Source organism: Scyliorhinus canicula, chromosome 6, assembly GCF_902713615.1.
Source record: "Scyliorhinus canicula chromosome 6, sScyCan1.1, whole genome shotgun sequence".
Taxonomy (NCBI): Eukaryota; Metazoa; Chordata; class Chondrichthyes; order Carcharhiniformes; family Scyliorhinidae; genus Scyliorhinus; species Scyliorhinus canicula.
In genome coordinates this window covers 49,923,291-49,939,896 of record NC_052151.1, presented here as the reverse complement: position 1 = coordinate 49,939,896, position 16,606 = coordinate 49,923,291, and the positions used below count along the sequence as shown (strand labels likewise).

General features: G+C 47.3%; 1 protein-coding gene across 4 annotated transcripts in view; it reads left to right on the top strand.

The window, feature by feature from the left end:
- LOC119967138 (glutamate receptor ionotropic, kainate 2) overlaps positions 1-16,606 on the top strand; it is a 587,375-nt gene that overhangs the window by 450,067 nt on the left and 120,702 nt on the right. For all 4 annotated transcript variants that reach the window (XM_038799270.1, XM_038799271.1, XM_038799268.1 and 1 more), the window contains exon 12: positions 9,961-10,184. In XM_038799270.1, the coding sequence (XP_038655198.1) occupies positions 9,961-10,184 (224 nt within the window). The remainder of the gene's footprint in view (positions 1-9,960; positions 10,185-16,606) is intronic.

Below are 16,606 nucleotides of genomic sequence, written 5' to 3'. Positions count from 1 at the left end.
GTTGGTGGATTGGGAGGAGCTGGAGGGTGGCGGTGGTGAAGAGCCTGGCATAATCGGTGGCAGAGTTGGCATGCCCGACTAAACAAACCACCAGTCACTCGTCCCATGCATTTGTGTGCCGCCTACTATGAAATTTTACAACGGTCTTCGGCAGGGCGCTGGAAGGTCCCAGAGTCAAAGAGGTTGAGGACGGAGGTGGCTTTGACAGCACTGGTAAAGCATTCTCATCAGTTTTTGTTGCAGAGTGCCTGCCATCACCTGACATCACATCCAGAGACACTGATGCGCTGACATCTCGAGGGAACTTACCCTTTTCCTATGGAGGCTGTGTCCTTCATGTGGCCTCCTGTGAGCTGTACTTCGCTACTCATTCCCTCTCTCCTGTGAAGCTGCAAGCTGTTGGTGCTGCTGCAAATCTTGCTCCTCCTTTGAGTAAAATAACATAAACGCACCCATGCTCGTCTGAGAAATCATCGCTCCAAGATAATAATAATCTTTATGAAATGAAATGAAATGAATGAAAATGAAATGAAAATCACTTATTGTCATGAGTAGGCTTCAATGAAGTTACTGTGAAAAGCCCCTAGTCGCCACATTCCGGCGCCTGTCTGGGGAGGCTGGTACGGGAATCGAACCGTGCTGCTGGCCTGCTTGGTCTGCTTTAAAAGCCAGCGATTTAGCTGAGTGAGCTAAACCAGCCCATTGTCATAAGTAGATTTACGTCAACACTGCAATGAAGTTACTGTGAAAAGCCCTTAGTCACCACATTCCGGTGCCTGTTTGGTACGCAGAGGGAGAATCCAAATGACCTAATAGCACGTCTTTCGGGACTTATGGGAGGAAACCGGAGCACCCGGAGGAAACCTGCACAGACACGGGGAGAACGTGCAGACTCCGCACAGACAGTGACCCAAGCCGGGAATCGAAGCTGGGACCCTGGCGCTGTGAAGCCATAATGCTAACTCCTCTGCTAAAATGTTGCCCTGAGCATAGATAGACATCCCGTACCAGCCTCCCCGAACAGGCGCCGGAATGTGGCGACTAGGGGCTTTTCACAGTAACTTCATTGAAGCCTACTCGTGACAATAAAGCGATTTTCATTTCCATCAGGCAAACAAACCTCCAAAGTTGTCAAAGAATTTCCAAATTTATCAAACTAACCTTAAAGCTGTCTGGCTAACTAGTTGTGAAAATCATCTTATAGCTCAAAGATGGTGAACAAAACCTTAAACATAGAAAAGGCAAGACAGCAGCTATTTTTTGTTTTGTTTATTCTTTTGTGGGCAACATTGGCAAGGCCAGAATTTCTTGGCCATTCCAAACTGTACCTGATAAGGTGGTGGTGAGCAACCTTTGTGAACCCAACTGAATGAATATCTGAGCCATTTCAGAGTGCAGTTCAGAGTCAACCACAGAGCCATGGATTTAGAGTTAAATATAGACCCAACTGGGTAAGATGGCACTTTATTGCCTAAAACATTAGGACCCAAATTGTTTTTTATAATAATCCAATAGTTCCATGGTCACAGTTACTGATACTTTTAGTCCAGATTTATTTAGTTAATAGCAGTGGTGGAGGGGTTTGAAGTTATGGGTGTGATTTAATTAACAGAAAACAGAGTCCGTTCTGGTGCCGGGAACAATCCCACTATCTAACGGCACTTTGGTTTTCCTTCCCGAGCCCTCAGTGCAGCAAAATGCCCCAATATCTTGACCCTCCCCATCCACAGCCCCACCAACCCCCTACCTCACTTATAAGAGGGTTCTTGGGCCCTCGCACCCCACCTCATATGGGTAGGGTACCCAAAGGCAAAATCCCTGGAGCACAAATAATGGCAACTTGGCACCCTGGCATTGCACCCTGGCAGTGCCCTGGCCATTGCGGCAGTGCCACCTGTGCACTGGCATTGCTGCAATGGCCAGTGGCACCGCCAGAGTGCCCAGATGGCACTGCCAGTGCCCAGGTGGCTGGGTGGCACCAGCAGTGCCAGGGTGCCATCCTCCCTGATGCCAGCCATTCAGGGACTTCCGATCACCTGGGCGACCCCCCCGATGTTCTGGTACGCCTGGGGACCAGTGCTGGACAGTATCCGGATGGGGTCTCCTCAGTGAGGTCAATAAATGCCAGGTGGCCATTTTATCTGGCTTAAGTACGGTTCGGGAGTTTTTAAATTCACTTAAATCTGCGAGACTGGGTCCCACCTATTGTGTACCAACCGTCAGGAATCAATTCTGGAGGGACACAGCCGGTAAATCACGCACCATGTCTCTAGTTCTGCACCGTGACATAGTGGTTAGCACTGCTGTCTCACAGTGCCACTCCAGAGTTCAATTCTGGCCTTGGGTGACTGTGTGGAGTTTGCACATTCTCGCCGCATCTGCTTGGGTTTCTTTTGGGTACTCCACTTTCCTCCCACAGTCCAAAGGTGGATTGGCCATGCTAAAAATTGTGCCTGAGTGTCCACATTTTGCAGGTTAGATGGGGTTACATGGATAGGGTGTGGGCCTAGGTAGGGTGCTCTTTCAGAGGGTTGGTACAGATTTGATGAGCCAAATGGCTTCCTTCCGCACTGTAGGAATTCTATGGATTTGTTAGTCCATGGCACTGGATGACCTTGCTTTCGCTGATGTGTTCCAGACCACATGAACTCTTAATCCATGTTAATATTGTTGGAATTGAATGATTAATATATTGAAATTGATAACCTTCCTGCCCCAAGTGGGTTGCTCATACACAGTCACACGCACAGTAGTTGAATGAGGACATTGGTGGGTTGGAGCCATTTTCCTAATGTGCTGTCGACATTCTCACTTTTAACCCCCAACTGGCAGCCGAACGCTTATGCTCCTGCTCTGAGTGTGAGACACAATGGTCGGGTTCTGCCCCCATCCCCAGCGGGAGGGAGAATCGCCAGGGCGCCGTGCGGATTGTGCCACGCCGCCCCGACCCCCGCACGCGATTCTCCCACGCCCTCGAAACCAGCGACGCGGGAATCACAGCGGGCTGCTCGGGGAATCGCCGCAAATGGCGAGCGGTGATTCTCCGGCCCGGATAGGCCGAATGGCCGGCGAAGAAAATGACAGTCTGGCCGGCGCCGTTCTAACCTGCTGTCGGGCTGGCGGGACCTGGGGCTTCAAGGGCTGGGAGCGGCCTGTGGGGGGGGGAGGGGGTTTCCAACCCCGGGGAGGCCCTCCGGAGTGGCCTGGTACACGATCGGGACCCACTGATCGGCGGGCCGGCCTCTCTGTTGGCGGGCCTCCTTTCTTCCGGCGGCGAGCCTGGATCCATGCGCCATTTTTGTGCAGGGCGGCCTGGGGGAGGATGGCCACCGCGCATGCGCTAGTTGGCGCCGGCCCAACTGCGCATGCGCGGGACCCAAGGTGCCGCGTCTTTTACGGGCCGAGTCTCTGACGCCGTGCCGAGGCCCCGCCCCCGTAAATCGCGCAACGCCCCTGCTAGCCCCACGGAGGGGGGCGAATAGGGGTCTGGGAATGGGCGCCGACGCCGGAGTAAAACACTCCGGTTTTTACTCCGCCGTCGGCACTTAGACTCCCGTTGGGGGAATCCCGCCCAATGTTTGAGGAAGAACACTTGGTTGGATCTTAGCTCAGCATTCAATCATGTTGTACTGGACCTGGGGAATGCCTGATGCTGATACCAGGTGTCAATTTTAACTTGGGGTAAGCAGGATGCTGGAGAATAGCAATAGGTTATTTAAATCCATTAACAACCCTAACATCCTTCACTGTGATGAACACACAATAATAAAAGAGGCAGGTTTACAGGACATTTTAAAGGAATGATAAAATGCGAAAACTTCACCCTTGCATTTTGTGATTTTATATGAAGCCCTTATTTAGCTATTTGACTATTATCACTCCCAGACAGCCAACATTTTTTGTGTGTTGCAAAAGCAATTAAGAAATAGTTAAATACTTCCTGCTGCAGCTTCTTTATGCATTTGTTGGTGGACGATTTGTTAGCCACACTTATTATTAAAATTTGCTCTTGAATTAATGCTGTCGTAAACCCACAAGTTCCACTACATCTTAAGACAATGTCAGCTCAGTCATCCATTTGGGAACTAATAGGTGCACTTTGGTCCAGTGGTTGTGTTGCTCATTGTTGAGTTGAATCCACTGTTTGCACTCAAATAGGAAATTTTAACTTAAAAGCGTTGCTAAAGTAATTAACTCAGTAATAATTTTTTTGAACAAAACATTACATTTTTGTTGCATAATGCAACGACACCAGAGCTCATTCTCTGCTCTTTCAGTAAAGAGGCTAGAAGGTACCTAGTGATAAACACAGCATTCTCAAATGATGCCATAACGTCACCAGCCAGGATAATTTGATTAAGAGCCATCCACTCAGACCGGTTGACAAAGTTACTCCAAAGTATCCGTTTCTTCCACAACATAGCATGAAATAAGTTACATTTCGTTAGTCTGTATCATCAGAAACAGCAGCACTTTGGACCAAATGACAAGATTCAATTATGCGTAGCTTTTTTGCCTCTGTGACACTGTCCACAATGACACACACCACTCAGGGGGGGAAGTATAACTATCAAACGCCACTGATCTGGAATATTACAACTTGGAATTGTGTTACAATCTCCATAGAGGCCGATGACTTTTAAGAAGAAATTCAAACTTCCAGTTAATGGTTGAAAGGAAGATATAAGATTTCACATTTTAAGACTTTTCCTGTAACAAAACACTAAAAGCACAATTGATGAACCACTATTTTTATCGGCAATTTATAATGTAAACCACAGAACAGAATATTCCCATTTTTACTTTTAGCATAACAGAAAAAACATACTTCAAAGACAATGTCCTTTAAGTAGACATTCATTTCTCCTGGGACCACCCCAAAGTGATTCTTAGCTCCTGAGGATTTACTTTTGTTCTTTTCCTTTCTTAGCTTTTAATTTCAGAACTGTCTTTCACAGTGAGGAATTTTCCCTTGATATACTTCCTCGAGAGCAAGCTAGGCAAATCTTGCAACCTCATTTTAACTCCTCATGAATTCTGTCTTTTGAATTTAAGAACAAACTTCCATCTACAATTTTGCGTGCTGAACTATAGCGTTATATGACCAATAGCTGCTCTTATAAATAACAATCACTTATTGTCACGAGTAGGCTTCAATGAAGTTACTGTGAAAAGCCCCTAGTCACCACATTCCAGTGCCTGTTCGGAGAGGCCTGTTCCTGGATCATTGCTGAATAAACTTGTCTGAATTTTCTGGGATTTTTTTCTTTTTATAAATTTAGAGTACCCAATTCTTTTTTTCCAATTAAGGGGCAATTTAGTATGGCCAATCCAATTAAGCTGCACATCTTTGGGTTGTGAGGGTGAAACCCACGCAGACACAGGGAGAATGTGCAAACTCCACATGGACAGTGACCCAGGACCAGGATTCGAACACGGCTACTCAGTGCCCAAGGCAACAGTGCTAACCATTGCACCACTGTCCTGCCCTGTTTTCAGGGATTTATTACAACTTTCCCCTCTCAAAGTAAATTTCCATGGCAACATGAATCACATGGGCTTTGTATTCAGGTGGAAATTCTGCGAACCTATACTTGAGACCCCAGCTTTCCTCATGTGATAAATAAATGGACAATTTAAAGTATAACTGTTTACAATCCAATATTTTCGACACTGTTGTGGGACTTTGGAGACTCAGGCCTAGATTTCCATCCTCACGATTGGTAGGGGGAGTCAGGAAAATTCTTAGCTTGTCCTGCTGACTTGGGAGAAAGTGTTTGCAGAGGTGGGATCTGCATTCCTGGGGGCCGATGCAGGCTGGAGTCAGGCCAGGCAACCAGGGAAGAGGTGCAGAGGCAGTCCAGGGACTGTCGTGTGTGAAGGCAGGCTGTTTAACAGACCCATTTCAGTGTTGTGGGTCTTTGCTTCAGTGAAAATTATCAGAAAGGTCCTTCAGCCCTCACCCTTTATTCCTTATGTCAACTGTACTATTAACATCTTCAAAGAATTCCAACACATTTGTCAAGCATTATTTCCCCTTCATAAATCCATGCTGACTCTGACTGATCCTGCAACTGCTTTCTCAATGTTCTGCTGCAAAGTCCTTGATAATGGGATTCAAGAATTTTCCCCACTACCAATGTTAGGCTTACTGGTCTATAATTCCCTGCTTTCTCTCTACCTCCCTTTTTGAATATTGGAGTGACATAAGCCTCAAATCTGCAGGGACTGTTCCGGAATCTATAGAATCCCGTAATGGTGGGTGATGGGCTCACCATGTGGGGAGAACAGCAAATAAATCCTTGTGTATATTGCAGGTTCCAGGGATCCCTTGTTCTAAGGCATTAATCTCAAGGGATCTGGCATCAGGAAGGGTTGGCCGGCTGAAAGCCATCCCACTGCCCTTGCTCCCGAACCACGTCAATCCTACCTCTCGTGCTACACCTATCCTGTGTCTCACTTAACGCGACAACTCACCTGTACCAAGGTCCCCTCTTTGATCCTCCGCCTCAGTTCAGTGAAGTACTGACAATAGCCACTACCTTTCCAGTGGTACTGTTGAGTACAGAAGAGTTGCTGGACTCTGATTGACTAGCAGTTCCTGGCAGGTGAGCCTCCTGCCCCTGCAACCCTGATATTATGTGAAGGCCCACCACTGGCCTGTCAAGTGCCTGACTGGCACTTAGCTTTGTGCGCCACTCAGGTACTTGATGGGCCAGTGGTAGACTGTTGCCTGGTATCAAGCCCACAGAGGCTAAATGCAGGTCTCCTGTCAGCTGTTCAGCAGCAGGCGTAGACCCCCGATGAAAGGTCATCAACCTGAAACTGTAATTTGTTTCATTGTACAAGTGTGGCCAGCTTGCTGAGCATTTCCAGCATTTCCCGTTTTTAAACCTTAAATCAGAAGTCGTGCCTTTGACAACTAGCTCCACGAAAAGTGAAAATCATTGATGACTAGAGTGTACTGTAATAGAAGCATCATCTCGGACAAAATGACAGTTGAGAGAGAGAGAAAGGGGAGGTGTCAGGATGGGAAAGAATACCTCGGTCTGAATTTTATGCTCCCTTGCTGGTGGGTTTGTAGGTGGGGAAGGTGGGGGCTGGGGTGAGTGTGGAATGTCACAGATGGACTTCCCTCCACATTCCTGCTCTCCCCAACCCATCAGCAATTGCAGGCTGAGGCAGACAAGGCCTCAGATGGGCCATCCGCCCTTATGTCAACTGAGGCCCTGAAGTGGCCAATTATCCACCACTGAAGCTGTTTTCTACCCAGGCTCAATTTGTAGACTGGTAGGAGAAGTTTCCATGTATGGAGGAAGCTCCAAAAATCATTGGGTTTAGAACTCAGGCGGGAAGGGGGTTGGCTCCTCTGTCAAGAGCCCCCTTTTAACTTCTGGTACCCTGCCCCTTAAGATCTGATAACCGCTGGATTTCCCTCCACTACCAGCCTCTCCCCAACACCCAAATTACCCACTTTCCACTCTCACCCCTCCCCCAAGCCTCCTGTCCTGACACCCACAAACCGTGAGGCTCTAGGGATTACACACAGACCCAGTCCTGTCCACTGCAGCTTCTGATGCTGCAGGGACGCGAGAGCTGCCAGGCAATCAAATTATTTTAAAATAAATTTAGAGTACCCAATTCTTTTTTTCCAATTTAGGGGTAATTTAGCATGGCCAATCCACCTACCCTGCAAATATTTGGTTTCACCCCCACAAACATGGAGAGAATTTGCAAACTCCACATGGACAGTGACCCAGGGCTGGTATTGAACCTGGGACCTCAGCGCCGTGAGGCAGCAAGCCGGTCAATCAAATTGGAGGCAGGCATGTCAGGAGGGATATGTTCCACGGCGACATTTTGGCTGGCAAGATGGGAAACCCTGCCATCTTAAAATTCCTGGTGAATATGTTGGCAACTGAAAGCTTTGTGCAAACCTGACAAGCAAGATCAGGCTAACCTCAGATTACAGTGAGTAAATGTTTATGGTTATGGATAAATGTAAAGAGAAAGCAAGGGCAGCGTATTATGGGGAGAATGGGTTGTGGCCACCCCCACTCGGAAGCAAAGTCAGCATGGAGCCGACTTGTTCCATGCCAGCCCACCTCGCAGCTGTAATGCGCTATGCGTGGGCTAAATAGGCTGCCAGAGGGACTTCCGCTCCTCACTGAGGAGGAAGTCCCATCTCTCAGAGCTGCCGTCCAATTGGCTCAGAAGCACAGAGAGCGCTTTAGTGGGTGCTGTCGGGATTGCAAACAGGTTCAAGGAGGATCCCCATGGATCCCGGAACAAGTTAAGTTCCGGGTAATGGTTGGGGAGCTTAAAGACAGTTTAGGGAGGGGTGGAGGTGGGGGTTGGGAGTGATGGGCTTTGCAGAACAGGTTGGTATGAGGAAAGGACGGGTAACTATCTTAAGAGGGCTGACCCCCTAATGTACAAAGGGCACCACCACCCCCCTCCCCGAAGATAAGTACTTTCCCTTCTTTCCTGCCCGTAAAAAATATATATATTTAAAAGCCTGCTGCATTATGATATGGATAGTATTGGGATCAATTTGCCTGTGAACATTGGTTAGTAAATTAAATATGATGGGTGGGTGGGCTGCTGATTTTGGCACCTGCCTACCCTCCAAACTTCTGAGGGTGAACACAGGGGTGGGCAGGAGGGTGGTGGGGTTGCCCCCCCCCCCCCCCCCCCCCCCGCCCCTCCGCCTCACTCTGGCCTGCTCCTGTTGAAAACAATTCCGGTGGGGTTACATAAAATCCAGCCCCAAGTTATATCATAGATAGAATGCTTATCCAGTCCACTGTCTGTAAAGAGGGCAGATTCACATAACAGCGCACAAAACATTCAAATGACTGATGTACAGAGTAAGGGTTCAATGCTATGATCGGTGTGCCATGCTATTATTTTCCTCGATATAAGACAGGTTTCCTCCGGGTGCTCCGGTTTCCTCCCACAGTCCAAAGTTGTGCAGGTTAGGTGGATTGGCCATACTAAATTGCCCTTAGTGTCCTAAAAGGTTAGGAGGGGTTATTGGGTTACGGGGATAGGGTGGAAGTGAGGGCTTAAGTGGGTTGGTGCAGACTCGATGGGCTGAATGGCCTCCTTCTGCACTGTATGTTCTATGACAAGGTTCAGTCCGTGAGGTCTGCTTAAGAAAGTAACTGGTGGCATTGAATCTGAAATACCCAAACTGTAATGGTTACACTCGCTGCTGATAAGTGTTTCCCGTTACACTTTGCTGATAACACCTCTGCTATAAAGGGGAAGCGTCCTATCACTCCTTGTGTACAAAGGTTCATGCAATCTGTTGCATGTACATATGAAACACACTGGACTGTGTTCAGCGCTGCCACACTCAGCCGGGATACGTGCCGCTGGCCTGGGGGGCTTCTGCAAGGGCTGGGGACTACTGGTGGGGTGTGGCCAGGGGATGGGCTGTGGGGTCATGGTTGGCGGGTTGGGTTCGCGCACGGCCGGCGCCATGTTGTATGGCGCGACTGGTACAGGTCATCAGCCGTGCGCATGCGCGGTCCAGGACTCGGTCATTTTCCGGCCGTTTTCAGCGCGGGCGGCAGGAATTTCAGTCAGTGGTGGTGCTAGCCCCTCACCGGTGCCAGAATCGGTGAAGGTTGCACTCCGATTTTTCGGTCAAAAAAGACCACACATGCTCCGCTGGTGCCGGACGTAGCCGCTGAAATGAAGAATCCAGCCTCATAGATTTTGGTGGAGGAATGGCTTAGTCTTTTGCTCAATGTTTGCTATCGGCAACAATATTCATTGTTGCCCAATCCATTGCCAAAATGTCTCTCATTAATACACTTTCACTCTGTGGGATTTGTTAAGAAACAATTTTCACCTACTTTTCTCACAGTTTTATTACCAATATTATCTTGTTACATCAATTTGCTTTTGTTGGCATACTAACTGCATCTTTTTCTCTGTTTCTGTCCACAGAAAGCTGATCTTGCAGTTGCACCCCTGACTATCACCTACGTCCGAGAGAAGGTCATTGACTTCTCAAAGCCATTCATGACTCTGGGAATAAGTATCTTGTACCGGAAGCCCAACGGTACAAACCCTGGCGTTTTCTCCTTCCTGAATCCTCTCTCCCCTGATATCTGGATGTATATTCTGCTGGCTTACTTGGGTGTCAGTTGTGTGCTGTTTGTCATAGCCAGGTAACATGATGCCTTCAGTGAGTTTTGGCAATGCCACTATGTTTTTGAAAATGTTGTCAAAAGTCACTGATTTCTTTTTGTTGATTTTGTCCCCCTTTGTTTCAACACCTCTGTGCTGTCTTGTCATCTCCGTCTGAGGTAAACCCTTGCTAATGCTGGGGAGGGAAAAATAACCGATTTTCAGAAAGAAATTTTGACTGGGTTTCTGGTGTAGATAAGTCTGTTAAACCAGCATCTCTTTTTTAGCGCCCCTACTGTGCTGCTGACACCGTGGAAATGATGAATGCTGTCCAGAAGAAAAATGAAGGCAGTTAATTGAATTTTACACATTATACCGTTCCGCTGCACCCATGGTCTGAAGGATAGAAAATGTGGTTTCATACAAAACGTCTTAAGAAATGCTATTAATTAGTCATAGCAGGGTTTTTGTGTGGAACAGACATAGTAGCAGAGAGATGGTAGTTTATCATGCAGTGGTGTAAATTAGGATAACTACGCACCCATCCCCCACTATTACTGACAAATGCTTTTCACCTTGCTTCAAATGCATGTTCTTGAACATGATGCAATTGCTGCAGTTATATACTGCGCCGGCCAGTGCAGTAGTCTCTGCATTTTTAAAATGAATGTGAATAAGGAGCTGTGATTTATACCAAAGAATGGCAAAACACAAGAGCCTGCAAAATATGCTCTAAAATGCACATGCGAGGAGCTGGGTCTCGCAAATATTGTCTGAGGTCTTTTTGTGGTGTTCCAGTCAGTTCCTGTGTGCTGAGTATTTTTTCCGTTGTTCTTGAAGTTTGGCAGAATAGCACAGATGAGAAGAGAATGGGATGTAGTGGAGTGTCTGGCACTTGTTCCTTTACATTTTGAACTGATGCAATGGGCTGAACAAGTGTCTTTCAGGCTTTTTAAAAAAAGGTAGTTTTGAATGCTTTCCTGGGGATGACCATACGTGTGCTGATGTTTGTCTTCGCAGGCAACATGATATTGTCCTTTCGACAACAGGGAATTGATACTGAATCTGCAGTACAACCGCAGCATTCATGGCTTTGATTCTCCATTTTTCCCATGCCGGCAGGATCCTCCGTTACCGCTGCAGTGAACGGAGATTTGGCTGGCCGCCAAATTCTTCGTCCTCGCTGTTAGTGGCAGCATTCCGGATTTGCAGCGGAGAATCCTGCTCGATGGAAAGAGATCATTTCAGGCTTGCACCTTCGCAGAGGGTGGTGAATTTGTGGAACTTGCTGTCCCGTGGTGCGGTGGAATCTGAGTCATTAAATGGTTTCAAGAAGGAGATAGATATATTTCTGATAAGAAAAGGGGTGAATAGGATTATGGGGAACAGTTAGGGAGATGGATTTGAGACCAGGAAGAGATCAGCCATGATCTGATTGAATGGTTGAGCAGGTTCGAGGGACTGAATTGCCTAACTCTGCTCCTAATTCCTATGTTGCTCAATCTTTGGTGTCACTGGACTGGTGTATTTTTTTTTAAAGGTTGTCTCTGAAGCATCTTCCAGTACATTTTGTCTATTTAATTTTGTAAAGCTGTCTCCAAGAAATGAGGCTTGATGAGATTATTCAGGCAGGCAGTGTGGAACAAAGGGTGGAGGGTGACATCTGGGGGTGGTGCCTCCAATGCGCTCAGTGCACCTCCCGAATGAGGTGATGTCCCTTTCTTCCTGCCTGTTCCACTGTAGCTACCTGACTGTCCATTCCAGTCGGAGTTTGGTGCAAGTGGTGTATTATTCAGATCAATAGACTTGCTGAGAGGCTTAATTGAACTTTCATTATTTACTTAAATATGGCAGGTGAGCTGCTAATTTTGGCACCTGCTTATTATGAGGACTGTCTCAGGAGTGGTTGAGAAGGTAGTGGGCTGGCCACCTGGCCTCTTTTACATCTTCATGCTGTTGGGAATGAGCAACAAATGCTGGCCTTGCCAGTAACTTCACATCCCCAGGGAAATTATTTTTAAAAATGTCCTCAATGACTCCATGTGATGGCGAGTTCCACATTAGCCATCAACATGGCTGTATTTCCAGATTGTAACTCCCTAAGCAGGCGCGGTGTTGTCCAATGTTGGTCAGGTTTACCTTCAGCAAAAGGTTTGGTTTTGAAATAACAAAAAAAGGATGGGCAAGATGGACAAGGGAATGGAGGAACCAGGGAAACACTCTGAAAAGATAATATTGTGTGGGATTTACCGATCACCCTGCCGCACGGTTTTCGGCAGCGGAGGCAGCCCGCCTGGGGTATCTACCTACCGCCGTTGTCAACGGGATTTCCCGGTGACAACACCCGTCATCGCCGGGAAACCCGAGCACCGGCAAGGGACTGGAATTTCTTACCATTAAATCCCACCCAATATTAACATAGTTTTCAGATTTTTACCAGCTACGTCCCACCGGAATCAGGAGTTCCCGATAGCTGTACATCAGATCTTATGAGACGTTGCGATCTGGATCCTGCCCACAATGGACGGGACCCGAGTTTAAGAACCCACTTAACCGTGCTGACGCCGGATTGAACGGCCGCCTGGCATCCATTGGCCTCACCGAGGAGACCTCAGCTGAGCGCCAATTAATAGGGGTAGCACAGTGGTTAGCACTGTTGCTTCACTGTGCCAGGGACTCAGGTTCGATGCCCGGCTTGGGTCACTGTCTGTGTGGATTCTGCACATTTTCCGTGGCTGCGTGGGTTTCTCCGGGTGCTCCGGCTTCCTCCCACAAGTCCCGAAAGACGTGCTGTTAGGTGAATTGGAAATTCTGAATTCTCCCTCAGTGTACCCGAACAGGCACCAGAGTGTGGCGACTCGGGGATTTTCACAGTACATCATTGCAGTGCTAATGTAAGCCTTCTTGCGGCAATGATAAAGATGATTATTATTTGTAGTATTCCACAAATGAGGATTTCGGAGGTCCCCAGGTGATTGGCATGTGGCCAGGCTGGCACTCTGGCACTGCTGGTGCCACCTGAGCCTGGTGCCCTGACAGAGCAACTGGACAGCCTGGCAGTGTCACCTGAATGCCAAGGGGATAAGCTGCCATTTTTCCCACGCCAACAATCGGACCCAGGGTGCCCTGCTGGTATGTGGTGGGCTCCAAGGGTACTTGAGGACCCCCCCCCCCCAACATGTGAGCTGGAGTGTTGGGAGGGTCTGGGGGCTCCGTTGGGGTGTCGGGTGCCGGGGGCCGAAAACGAAACAGAATGCAGTTCGATAGCATGGTTGCCCCGGTGCTGCTCACTGAATTTCCACCCTTTTAGTTAAATCGCACCCATTTTCTGCCTTATTATTTAGTGTGCAACCTTCGCATTCTTTGGGTGCCCTAACATTCCTGCGCAATGAAAAGGACAAATAAGGTTCCTGCCCGTGATTGCAGTGTAGTAATCCTGTGAATGGACATACAAGGTTGCCATATGCTGATGGAGTTAAGGTTGAATGTGATGGCTCTTGTCTGTAGAATAACCTTCCAGTGTCCGTTATCCAGCCTCATTGATTAATAATGGCTACCAAGGCAAGGTGCCAGCAGGCCGCTGCTGTGCCGAGACCACATCCCCAGTATAGGCCTCCACAATGCTAATTCATACTTAACACTCAGGGGCATAAAATCTCCTTGTCAGATGACGAATTAACTGAATAATTTATTAAAGTGTGAGACAAATGTTTCCCTGGAGAAAGTCACTTTCGTTCAGATTTCATGATGTAATCATGGACAGGATTGAAAGAGAGAAAAGAAAAAAATGGAAACTCTAACTTTTGCAATTTGTCAAACTACCTCTCTTTTCTTCAGCAGGTTTTCACAATTTTCAAAGACTGAACTGCATGACACGCATTTCATGCTGGGCTGTCCCATCAATCAAAATGAAGCTAATTCCGTGACTGTCGTTGCGAACCACGATCATTCCTTTACATGCTTAGCGAACAATGTTATTTTCAAGCAGTGAAAGTGTGAGTCTCCACCGCTATTCAGCACTGACCTGCAAATTTCCACTGTGCCTGAATCTCCAACTGGAACATACTCAGGCCTTTATTAGCATTGAGGTAGTGTTCTATATTTCTGAGGTGCTTACAGAGCTAACCAGCCTGTTGATGGGTGGGCATGGCTCCCTGTGAATACCCTGGTGGATTTTCAAGTACCTGTGGTCTCCAGAAGGCTTTTAAAAGAAGACCATGATCTTGCTGAAATCTTTCACATCCTTTGGATCCACAAAAATGGCGGTCACCTAATAGGCAATTAATTGCTCACTTGTAGCTTCCAGCATTGATCTGCTGCCTTGCTCTTTCTAAGTTCCACTTGCTATTCTTCCTCCATTATTGCACACTCTCTAAGGCCTGGATTTTCATTCAGTTGGGTTGACTTTGGAACCCTTTAAAAATGGTGTGTGGGTCCTGATTCTGAGATTCCCGATCCCATTCCGGGACTAGACAATTTTGGGGAGTTCCTTTAAGGGGGGTGTTGGTTGGTCCAGTCAAAACCCCATTTTTGGCACTGATTGGATCCATTGCAGAGATAGGCATGTTCTACCCTTCTACAATTTTCATGGAGATGGGCATAATTTTAAAGAGTCGTGTTTCACGGCCTCTTGGAGGAGTTATAAACCCTATATGCATGAGGGGACCTTTTAAAATGTCAGTCGGTCCCCCTCATGCCCCCATGCCAAATTACGCCCCTATCCCCCTTTAGGCCGCTATGCCAAGCTCTGTCCTTCCACCCTCCCCCTCATACCCATTATGCCAAGCTCAGCCTTTCTCTCTCACGTGCCCCTGTGCCAAGCTCTGACACTTCCATGCCCATTGACCCACTGTAGACTTTATAGAGTCAATGATTCTTGTACAGTGCAATGGGTTTTTAAAAATAGCTATGAAAAAATACAATCCATTGGTAACTTTCCCCTAAACATGAAAAAAAGAATGGTTTGCATGCGAAAAAAATGTCAGTCAGCCAGACCTTTGAAGTTTCAACAAGCATAAACCACAAACCCTTGAAACCACTTTACTTGTGTCAAAAGAATATTGTGAAATTGACCAAAGAGACTGAGCTGACAATCACAAAGCTTCCTCAGGGACATCGTGAAGCATATTTGAATAGCTGTTTGGGCTCTCAAACAAACCACATTATGTATGCTTTTCAAACATATGCCAAACAACCCTGTGGTTGCCTCCTCATCTTTTCCCAGGTTGGCTGGCCCAAATCCAGCCTTCATCAAGCACCTGGAGGGAATTTTCTTTGGCAGCTGGACTGAACTGGGAATTTTCCTGACATCCCTATTCGCCTTGAGGATGAAAGTCCACGCCTAAGTTTCAGCTTCATTCTTGTTGCTCTGTAAATAGTCTGTGTGGTTAAGGATCACTCAAGATCAGACTTTATAATCTAGAGTTAAGTGCAGCATGCACCTTGCCATTCAGGCATTTAACAGTTCAATGGTGGGCCGTGCCCCAAGGACCCCATTGCTGGAAGCCTGCCTGTCGAGAGCAACTGGCAAATCAGAGGCTGGTACTCTTCAGTTCTCAGCAGCGCCACTGGAGAGAGTGTGGCTGCTGACAGTACTACACCCACTCGAGGGCTCAAATTGCCTGGTCTTAATCAGGGTGGAAATGGGAAATGGCAGACTCCTCACCCACAACCTTTCTGCCAGTTTAAAAAAAAATTCATTTATGGGATGTGGGCATTGCTAGTTAGGCCAGCATTTAGTGCCAATTCCTGGTCGCCTTCTTGAACCGCTGCAGTCCTTGAAGTGTAGGTACAACCAGTGTGCTGTTAGGGAGGGAGTTCCAGGAAGTTGCCCCAGTGACAGTGAAGGAATAGTGGTATGTTTCCAGGTCAGAGTGGTGAGATACTTGTAGGAGAACTTCCAGGTGGTGGGATTCCCAGGTATCTGCTGCTCTTAGATACACCTCTGCCACAAAACACACCTGGGTGAGGGTACAAGATTCCACCTATCATGTCAGTGCCAGCTGCAAAGAGCGATCCATGCTCATCTCACTTTCTAGGTCTGAAGTGTACAGCATGTCAAGTACATGTCTACTTTTTAAATGCAACAAGGGTTTCTGCCTCCACCACCCTCTCAGGCAATGAACTCTACACTCCCAACACCCTTTGGATGAAAGGTATTTCTTCTCAACTCCCCTCCAATTACTTTAAATCTGTGCCTCCTGATTATTGACCTGACTGTTAAGGGGAATAATGTTCTTGTGCACTCTCTCTGGTTGCCTCATATTAAACCATCCCTCAACTGCCTCTGTTCCAAAGAAAACAACTTCAGCCTATCCAATATTCCTTCAGAGCTGAAATTTTCCAATTCTGGCAACAGCCTCATAAATATCTCCTCTGTACACTTTCTACTGCGATCACGTCTTCCCTCTAACAAAATTACTTGGAAGAGATTCTATGACACTTTTAGCTGACACACATCACA